The sequence below is a fragment of the Fulmarus glacialis genome, unplaced genomic scaffold (genome assembly GCF_000690835.1).
Source record: "Fulmarus glacialis isolate BGI_N327 unplaced genomic scaffold, ASM69083v1 scaffold16104, whole genome shotgun sequence".
Classification (NCBI taxonomy): domain Eukaryota; kingdom Metazoa; phylum Chordata; class Aves; order Procellariiformes; family Procellariidae; genus Fulmarus; species Fulmarus glacialis.
Window position 1 is genome coordinate 1 of NW_009208830.1, and position 10,842 is coordinate 10,842.

The 10,842-nt window shown below is 41.0% G+C and overlaps 1 protein-coding gene across 1 annotated transcript in view; it reads right to left on the reverse strand.

The window, feature by feature from the left end:
- Positions 1-265: 265 nt before the first annotated feature.
- Positions 266-10,842, reverse strand: part of LOC104075965 (rap guanine nucleotide exchange factor 6-like) — a 19,358-nt gene continuing 8,781 nt past the window's right edge. Inside the window, exons 6-8 of the mRNA XM_009576644.1 lie at positions 6,481-6,706; positions 3,991-4,502; positions 266-594 (exon numbers count right to left, since the gene is read on the reverse strand). Coding sequence (XP_009574939.1) covers positions 266-594; positions 3,991-4,502; positions 6,481-6,706 — 1,067 coding nt within the window. The remainder of the gene's footprint in view (positions 595-3,990; positions 4,503-6,480; positions 6,707-10,842) is intronic.

A 10,842-nucleotide genomic window follows, 5' to 3' on the forward strand; every position in this document is an offset into this window, starting at 1 on the left:
TATAATATATAATTTGTATATAATTTAAAGTCTGTTCGGTGTCAACATGCTTTTGCTAAAGGGAAGGCATTCTTTTTTTTAAAAAAAGTATATATACATGCATACATATATGCATGTGTATACAGCCATACAAACATATTTGTATATTTAGAGATTAATCAAGTTTTAATCTCCAAGAATGACCAAGAGAAAGCCCAGAACATTGTTGTGAAGTAAACACTGCACAGACCAGATTCACACAGCAGTTCACTTAACATCTACCGATTCAGGTGTTGCACATACCATCCTCTTCACTATCTGCGTCAGTCATATCTGCTAGTTTGGGGTTGGACGGCTGCCGACTATGCCACTGAGGCATCTTCGATGAAATACAGGCCACCGGTTCACTACCGAGAGAAGCTGATGAAAGTCTAGAGAGGTCACTGTGCAGCATCTTTGACCTCTGCACTGCCACACTATAGTCTGGAGGTTTTAGGTGTGGGTGGTGGGGCGATCCTTCCTTTATGTCCGCTAAAGAAATCCCCATATATCCCGGAGGGGTGGGCGGTGGCTCCCTATACCTATCGTCCTTCTTAGGTGAGGTGACACAGTACACTGGCACAAGAAATAAGCAATGGAAATGTTAAAGAAGAAAACAAAGGAAACAAAACGTTAAAAAATCATGAAATGTTACAATGGCAAAACAGAAACTGATAACAAAATGCAAATGCAGAAACACTGGTTATAACGACAGCAGCAGCAATTTATGCTTTCATTTATGTTTTTTACTTATTTTAAGAAGTCAGAGTAGCAACAGAACCCGTGAACTCATTAGGCAAGATGCCCATCGAGCGGGAACAGGACTATAACCTTCTCTACATTCAGCTTGCAATTGCAGCACTCATGATACTCCCTACTCCTGCGGCACCACTCCTCCGCGGGATGCTAAGGAGCTCTACGGTACGGATGGAGAGCCAGCACGGCAATGCTGCCGGCTGAGTCTGCTGCCACTCTCTGTTACAGGCTGGGAAATTGAAACAAAAGAAATTAAGGCAACTAGCCCAAAGTTACTTTGCACAGCGTGCTAGAGACCGATAGCAAGAACTGTTGGTTGTCTTCAACAACATCCACTTCATCACTTAACAGAAATCCATTATAATAAAACATCACTGTATCAATTCATGTGTAATAAGACATTAAACGGCCCAATCAGCTGTGCTATAAGGAAGAAAAAACCCTAATATCACAGGAAACTGCTCCTATGAGGCAAACTGCATATAGAGCCTGCATTTATTATTTTGCATTTTCTAATAGTAAACAATGGCTTATCATGTCCACAGTTTCCTTCCCTGTTCATGGGCAGTTCAGGTCACACAGGCTCTCAAACCAAAGCTTAACTTTTTTTAAGTTCCCTCTCCTCCCACCCACCCCCAGGTCTGGGGATTATGTGCATGTTAAATTGGGCTTTTTCCATGTACATGTTGCAACAGGAGAGTTTCAAAGCTAGGATGATTTTTAAAATCTATTAGTTGAGTGAATTTGCATTCTTCTTGTGGATACATTTTAAACAGCACATGTTCATTACAGTTTCATTTATTTCAGCAACTGTAGTATTTCCTTATTTTACAAGAATGTGAAAGGGATGAAAATAACTGAGTATTTCTTATTGTGTTGTAGACTTGTGAAATTCTGGGTGTTGGTATCAGGAACAAGAGCTGGTTCATACCTCATGGCCTCGGTTCATGCTTGGGCTTATAGTAAAATAAACAAAACCCAATGCACATCGTCTGGGTTTTAGCAGATACACGTGGGTACCAGCAGAGACTTCTACTGCTGATTTATAGGAATCTTTCATTTAACTGGCATTTAACTGGGCCCCTATGAGAAAGCAGGGGATGCGAAGGAGGCTTTCTTGTCCCTGAAGGGATGGGGAAGGGCTGGGTCCTTCGAGCAAAGCTCCTACCTTCGGTCTTCGTTGGTTTTGCAGGAAGACTGATGAGAGTGGGTATATTGTCCTTTAAAGGAGAAAGCTTCAGGCTTCCTAGAGCTAATATCTAGCCTACTGTAATAATGAAAGTAGGAATAATGTGCCCTTTTGTAACGTTCCAATTCATAGTATTTTACAAATTCTATCAAAATAAAACATTCAAAGAGCATTTCATGTCTACAGCATTAAGCGTCCATAATTTCTGTCACCCACCCACAGTCTCAGGAGGTTACAAAACCCTTTCACAAGGAACCCTCTTTCCCAAGCAGCTGATTACTCAAATAGTCACTTCATAAAGAAAATAGGGTGAAATTCCACACAGTGGTTAAGGGGAATGTAACTAAAAGGCAGCAATATAAATTTTGATGTCTACTGTAGGTAAAAGCTATGAAAAAGCTTTTTCCTTTGGATATACAGCAATGGCACATTACCATTCCACACCTCCTCTGCTGGTAAAGCAAAGGTTGCAGCAAGAAACGTTCGATGTTGCAGAAGGTAGAGATACACGTGAAATAATGAAACCATCGCATTTATGGATTCTGCCAAGACCACATTCTGCCATTAGTATGTGGGCAGTGCCTTTCCAGCTCCATTTTAAAGGTTTCAGGCAAGAAAGCTTGAGCCAATTCTTTTGGGGGACTATTCAACACCAGCACTCATTAAGCAAACGAACTGAAGATTCTTGTTTTGTTTACAATATTCTGAACTTACGCAGTCATTACAGACTCTGGCAACACGCTCTTTGTAGAGAATAAGCAAATAGTGAAATAAAGTGAAAGTATCTTTACCATACTGTATGATGGTGAATAACTAACAGATTTGCATTTGCAAACCAGAAATTATATCCACCTATATCAGATCTTTGCTTAAGTAGACATATGCATGCTCTACTGAAGCACGTTGCTGAGCGTTTCTTACCAGTGTGCTATGATTGCACAAAGGAGGCAAGCTATATGGTACAGTATGTAAACAGAATTCAAAAGAAAAGGAAGAGCTGTGAGCAAAGATAGTATGTACTGAATAGCTAACACACCATCTCCTAAAACAGCTCAGAGGCTCATGAGCAGCTTTGAAAAGCTACAAGGGCAGAGCACATGCATAGGAGTGAGCTGTGAGCAAGTTTTCTGCAAGGCTCCACCATGCTGCCTTTCTTCTACAAAGCCAAGGAGGAGGAACGCAATCCAAGACCTCCACCCTATGTGCGATGTTTATTCAGGCAATTACCTTTGATAACATAAACGCCTCTAGCAATCTAGTCAGTAATTAAATTGTATTTCAGCTGCACCCTTGACTTACAGTCTAGAAAGCTTTGCACTCCCTGTTTTATCTTGTTCCTAACCCAGTTCCTTTAGTTTTGGCTGCTAAAGTCACTAGTACAGGGAAAGAACATTTTGCTTGGTAGAACTATGCATCTTTGAAAAGAGATTTTTTAAGTTTTTCTCCTTTCATATGTAGCCAAACTGTAGTTGTATAACCAAATAAATGGCAGTTTAACATAGCAAAGACAGGAAGGGAATTTGCTTTGCCCTTGAGCTTCCAGAGACAGAAGCCCTGTGGATGAAAGGTGCCCCAGCTCCAGAGAGGTGGGAGAGCTCTGTACCACTCAGCAGTCATGCTCTTCCCTCTCGGGTTCATGGAAAGTCTGTATTATATAGACTTCAAGAAGCCATGTTTGTTGCTCCTTTCCAGAGGAACGTCTACAGTGATAAGTGTTTCCAAAAGAATCCAAAAAACCAAAAGGTCACACTACCGAGAGGAACTGCCTGACATTTTCATGAAGATGGTTCTCCTGCAGACCCATAAAGTGATTGGGAAGTGTGCTGGTTTATTATTTCAATTTTCCTAATGCAAAAGAAGGTGGCTTGAAAACACACTGTCTGTGTAGTGCTCTGATTAAAACCACATGTAAAGCTGAATTTAACATGCCATCCAGCCCCCAGACCTGCTGATGTCATTTCTTAACAACTTGATATCAAAGTGAAAAACAGATGTAGAAGCTTCCATAAGCTGTTGGCTTGGCTTACCTATCAGGCCTTTTTCTGTACTCGAAGTAACAGTTTTGTAAGTTGTATCAGTGCCTGGTTTAGAGTCCAAAACCTCCGTCTGCTCTGCTGTAGAGTTCTCCAGCCCCCTCCGCTTAATTGTCCCATAGTTTGTTTCGTAGGTGTCCGACAGGGAACTGGAGGAGGCCCAGCTCTGCCGGGACTGATCGAGCTCCACGCTGGCTTTCGACTGCCTGTTGGTTTTGGAAAAGGCTTCAGAATACAAATAAGCCTCCTCAGAGTAACAGTTTGTGGGATCGACTTCAGCTATAGGTCCGTCCAGCTGGGTGTGACGGTAAGAATTGAGGAGATCCCAGCTCTTCTGGTTTGGGATATTCTGGAAGTTGTCATGAGAACTACTTGAGCATGAAGTCCAGCTTCCCCGGCCGCTATCTGCTGCCTCTACCGTGATATGTTCATGGGAGATCTCCTCGTTGCTCATGGAGGACGTGAAAGCCATCCCTCTGATGAGAGCAGGCCTAGTGATTGACCAGCTACATTTGAAAACAACAGAAAGCAGAAAAAAAACCTCATCAGCTTTTAAAATAAGTGTGACGTACTCAGAGACAATTATCTGGTTTTAAAGGCATCTAATCTCTGGTTTTAAAACAGGTACACAGCAAGGTCAAGGCACACGGGAGCACTGACAAGAGACACTATTATTCCTGACTCATTACTGCACACGGCAGCTGGGTAGTTATTCCCAAGGGAATAACAAGTCTGCAACAGGCATTTACAGGCTTGACCCCAGATCCTTAAAAATCTGGTCCACAGAAGCTTTCCTCTATCAACTACAGAAAGACAGTGCCTGACTGAAAGCAGAGGAATAACTACCTCTTAGTTTCAGGCTACTAACACCTTTTTCCTTTGCATTTATAAACTAAAACCCAAATAAATATTTAGAATAAAAAACAACCCCTTCACTGGCAGCAACGTAAAGTTGTTTAGACAGAGTGGAGGTAGTTGTATTTCAATAACATTTGGAAATATCAGGCATAAACAACATTTGTGGAAACGTTTTGGAGTGACAAATTCTGAAAACCCAAGTACAAAATGTCTTGTTTGAAGAAATGGCTGCTAAAAGCGCTAATCGCTGTCAATGCATAATTAAGGGAAAAAAATAAAGCCAGGTTTGCATGAATTTAGAATACATGAAGTTACAATTGCTAGACATTATTCAAGTCTCTTAACTATTTCTGGTTATGCTAACAAATGTATGGGCAGCACAACATTAAAATTCAACACTAACCCTCAGCAGTTTACTGACACGTTGTGAAATCGAGGAACATATCTTAGATATGTGCAAACAACTTTTTTTTCCTTGCTTTTCTATTTTATAAGTTCTAGTATAAAAACTGCTTTCTTCCCTCCAAAACCCATTGAAACTAAGGTATAAAGGAACAACCACAAAACGTGAACAATCTGCTTTTAATTTGCAAAGAGAAGAGCGAGTTTAGAGAGCAGCAGTGTCCTTGATGCAATTCACTCTACTTCAGCCACCACTGAAGGTGGCTTTTCATAGCCAGTATGAAGGGGCATTTAGCTCAGTACACTGTTCTGACTCAACTCTCAGCATGTGTTACACCTTTTAGAAAAGGGAATTATTTTCACTTATGAAGCACATCTTTAAATTCCCATTTTAGCCCAATGAAATAAATCGAATCACTAATGTCTTAAGAGCTGCATCACTTCATACGCTAATAAGCTTTGTTACAGGGGAGAAAACACCACAGAGTACTGGTGTATTATAATCAATTATACAGAAACAACATACAGCTCTTTATAGAGTTCAATCATAAAAACCTTATATAGCTTTAGAGATGAGCTGTAAAAATTAGAAATGTAAGGAGCATCTCTCATTTACTTCAATCCACAACATCTGAGAACAGAAGATGCTATCCCAAGAAGATTCCCACATATTATACCTTATGGATCAAGGCTTAACATCTAGTAAGACAAAACCAAAAACTTCCAGTTCAAAGTATCATCTCAAGACAAGTTCTCACTGCACTAAAGTAACAAGACCTCTTGTGTGGAAACTCTCAGGAAGACAGTGACAGAAAGCTTCCAGTCTGCCTAAACAACAAATGATAATAAGAAAAATCCTTAAAAATCACATTAGAGTATGTTAAGTGACTGGCACTGCTGACTCAGAGAGAATTGATAGTATCCTGTTGTTCTTCTGCTGTCTCTCGTTACTGCACTAATTTGTTAAATATCATCCTAGCTTTTAACGCATTTGCAGTCTCCTGCAAGAGATGTCCATCTGAACCCCACGATGGAAACAAGCTATTGTCTACCCAAGTAATACTGTAAGTTTCTTGGGAAAACAGGCTCTTCCTATACAGAGCAGCCAGTACTCCAGCTTCTAGCAAGAGCTTAATAACCACAGTAGAGTGCATAACTGTGTCCTGACCAAAGCTTTGTTAGCCCTTTTGACGCCAAGCCCAACCAAAACCAGTTGCATCTTACCCTGGGCACGGCTGCCCGTAATCAGCCAGCGGCTGAGGATGCTCTTTTCTCTCTGCCCCCCCCGAATCCACCACAATGAGAGACTGGGACAAACTCCTCTCGTCCTGCAGCGCTGCCGACATCGAGTCCACTGAGCAGTTGCTCACGATGCTGGACCGGGATGAAATCTCACTGTGACTGGAGTCCGAGAAGTTATCAGATTTAGTGGAAGGTATGAGGGCGTAGCCTAAAGGAGAGGAGAAGAGAACGTCTTGGTCAAAGAGCAATTCGAGTTTACGAGGTACGACAACGAAGTATTGACACACACATTTCAGCAAGGATATTTAAAAGAAAAAACAATCAAACCCTGTTTGCATACAATTGGTTCACTGACGTTTTTAGGGTCCTAATGCTTTTAGCATCTATCAGCATCTAGCACTGTAATTTATTAATGCAAGTCTGGTGACACCAATAACCTACCTGCAATTTCACTACTCTCCAGACCAGAAGGTTAAACCTACATAAACAGGATCAATAGTTGCAGCATGAATAGTGGGTGGATAGATCAGGTCTCTCCAATTTTGCAAGCGCTGACTCCTCTAGTATAAATGCAGTGCATTTCCCACTATCCCTCTGCCCTACTGTCGTGTGAGACTCAAAAGATTTTGGCAGTGGACGAGGAGATGCTGACTAAGGTACAAGCCAGCTATTAGCACTCAGGGATTAGCCATATGGTCCATTTCAGTTTTATTATCTGTTCCAAAATTAACAGAGAAGGAAGCAAAAGTGGGAAATACAACTTTGGCAGGAGCTGGACCAGACGCCAGTGTTACTCCTGCAGAAGGGAAACAGCTGAAGACCTCACCAGTTTCAGAGCAAAATACATAATGCCTTTTTTCTGCTTGGCTTACTCTTACTCTCAAATAACTTCTTTCAAACACAAATAATATATATAGCCCCATATATCCAACACCTCCTCTTCCTAGTACCTGGAGTGAACATAAAAGAGACTGCTATATTGGGGACTTCCATGGGCTCCGGCTACATATATCCTGTAGACACTTCTGCTGGTATGGCTGAAGTGATTCCAGATGGGCTATCTGTCCCCACACTGCATCAGAAAAGGCCCTTAGTATGGACAACTTGCCTAAATAATTTATTTTGATGACCTTTGAGAATCAGGGAAAGAATTGAAATGAACTGAACTCAGCAAAATGCATCTGGGCTGGTCTGAGGGAAACCACGCTCAGGTCCTTCAGGTTTAGTGACTGGTCTCCCTCCATAAGTTCCTGAGAGTTGAACCATGTATCTAAGAGCACTGTCTGAATGCTTCTTGAACACCAACAGGCTTGGGGCCATGACCACTTCCCGGGGGAGCTTGTTCCAGTGCTTGACCAGACCCTCAGTGAAGAACTTCTTCCCTAATATCCAGTCTGAACTTCCAGCTTTAAGCCATTCCCAGGCATCCTATCACCTCACACCAGAGAAGAGATCAGCACCTCCCTCTCCGCTCCTCCTCATGAAGAAGTTGTAGACAGCAATGAAGGTATCCTTCAGTCTCCTCTGCTCTAAGCTGAACAGACCAAATGACCTCAGCCGCTGCTCATAAGTCATGCCCTCTAGTCCTCTCACCATCTTTGTTGCCCTCGTTTGGACACATTCCAATATTTTTATATCCTCCTTCTATTGTGGAGCCCAAAACTGCACACAGCACCCAAGGTGAGACCGCATTGATGCTGAATATAGCGGGACCACCTCTTCTTTCGACCAGTTCATTACACATCCTGAATTACACTGTCCCAGCTGCAGAATCCGGCATTTGTTCTTGTTTTACTTCATAGAGTTGGTGACTGCTCAGCACTCTCATCTAGCAAGGTCTCTCTATAAGGCCTCTCTACTCTAGAAGGAATCAACGGCTCCTCCTAATTTAGCATTGTCGGCAAACTCTCTCGTGTGAACTCAACTCCCTATGTCCAGGTCATCGATATAAACATTGAAGAGCACTGGCCCTAAAATTGAGTCCTGGGGAGCACCAGCAGTGACTGGCCGCCAGCTAGATGGTACCCCATTTACTACAGCTCCTTGGGACCAACCCTTCAAGCCAATTGTTCACCCACAGTACTGTGTACATGCTGGACATCTTGTCCAGAAGGATACTATGAGACACAGTATCAAAAGCTTTGCTAAAATCCCAAACACTCACATCTGCTGCCTTCCCTTCGCCTTCGAGGTCAGTAATCTTGTCTTAAAAGGATATTAAATTAGTAAGGCATGACCTTCCCTTCATGAACCCATGCTGGCTTTGACAAACAACCACTTTGTCTTTCAAGCATTTTTCAGTAACTCCCAGAATAACCTTCTCCATCATTTTACCTGGCACTGAAGTGAGACTGACAGGCTTATAATTACCAGGGTCTTCTTTCTTGCCTTCCTTGAAAATTGGAACAACATTTGCTAGCTTCCAGTTAACTCAGACCTTCTCCAGAGTCATTGATAAATAACTGGGAGAGGTCTAGCAATAACATCGGCTGACTCTTTCAGTACCCTGGGATGAATCCCATCAGGCCCCATAGACTTATGTGCCTTAGTTGCAGCAGCAAATTTAGGATGTTCAGATTTCAAGCGCTCTGGAGTATTCATCTCTTTAGGTAAGTCCATGCACCATTTTATGGGCAGACCAAAGTTCATCCTCTTGTGCTGTCAGGCAACAAAAATCAGGTGTCTGTTAAATCGGTTTGTTTTTTTTAAAAATTAAAAAAACCCAAAACATTCTGCCTCCAATAACTCTCCGGCCCACAGTTGTGGGTTGTTCCCCTTTATATGAGGGGAAAAAGGTCTTGGATTAATGACTGTGGTGTTGGTTTGGGTTTTTTTAATTTAAGTATTTTTTTCTTTAAGTTCCCACTGGGTTTCTCTATAGCAAATCCACTACATGTCAGGGAACATATCCCTGCCTTTACTACGAGAAAACAGTCTATGATATGCCTTACATTATGTCCATAAAATTACAAAATTAGAACATTTATTTGAAAATACTGGATCATCAACTGCTTCATGTAAAGATAAACAAGCATCTGTAAATTAACCAAAACATGGTCTTTCTTTACAGAAGACTATATTAATGCACAGTTGACACAGTCCTCAGACAAGCATTTTTCCCAAATTCCTGCCAATCACTCGATTTCTCACTTCATTTCTACCTACATGTGCCTTTGAGCTGGACTGCCGTATATTTACATCAATTAGGTGAAAATGTGAAATGACCTGGCAGTGTAAAAGTCATGCCAGTGATACAGACAACTTAATACAGAATATTGATGCCATTAAATCCATAAAAAATACAGAGATCATATAATATGGCATCTGGAGCCACTGGTATACATGCACTGAGCGTACAGCTCATAATTTGAGAGATTTCACAGCTTAAGCTTAATTATTGCTGTAAGATTTTAAGAGCAAATATGAGCATTAAATATCAATATTATCAAACTAAAGAACTGAACCTTAGAATGAAAAAAAAAAAAAAACGTATTTAAGACCAGCATTTTTAAGATTAAATTTCAGTTTCCCTTCCTTTGACAATAATTAACACCTCATATTCTTTGTCTAATGGACTCCTTAAAATTAACTTAACTGTACTGCAGTAAGAACTGTTTTCACAGTGGATCTTAATTTTAAGACACTCTTCTTCAAGAACTTCAAAGATCTGGAGAACAAAAGGACTCCTCTTCATTAAAGAAATTAACACTATCTGAAAGCTGAGTCATTACATAACAGCACATGTATATAAACAGACTAAATGCAAGTTTTCAGTGGGCTGAAGAGGTTGGCAGATGTGACCAATGCAAATATACACCAACACTGGAAGTAAGCATTCAATTTACATCATATGAGGGACTATCTAGAGTCTATCTAAGAGAATATTGCAGAACTTACTGTTCCATTGGCATTTGCGAAACACTAAGTAACAGAACTGTCACTGTACCTGTTCCTTGATTCTCTAAACTTCACATTATTGTCTTCACTGCACTGTAAGGGTGATTAGCTATAAATAACTGACACAAATATCTGGAAGGGAAGCACATTAAACAGCTTAAACATATAAATGAATAATGCTAAAATAACTTAGATGAGATCAGTATATCTGACACAAAGTAGACATCATAGTCTTTCTTCTAAAAATACATCATATAGTCTTCCTTCTCCTTTTAGACTTCATGCATAGGCAGTAAGATGTCCACAGACTGCTGTTGCTATAGATACTTGCTGTACTCAGAGCATCACTGTCTTTCTCCTTTTGGTTTTCACTCCCTTCTGAGGCTTCAACGTACTCTGCTTCCCTTCTTGCAGTAAAAGCTGTTCTTTCCCTGGAGAAGCTTCTTT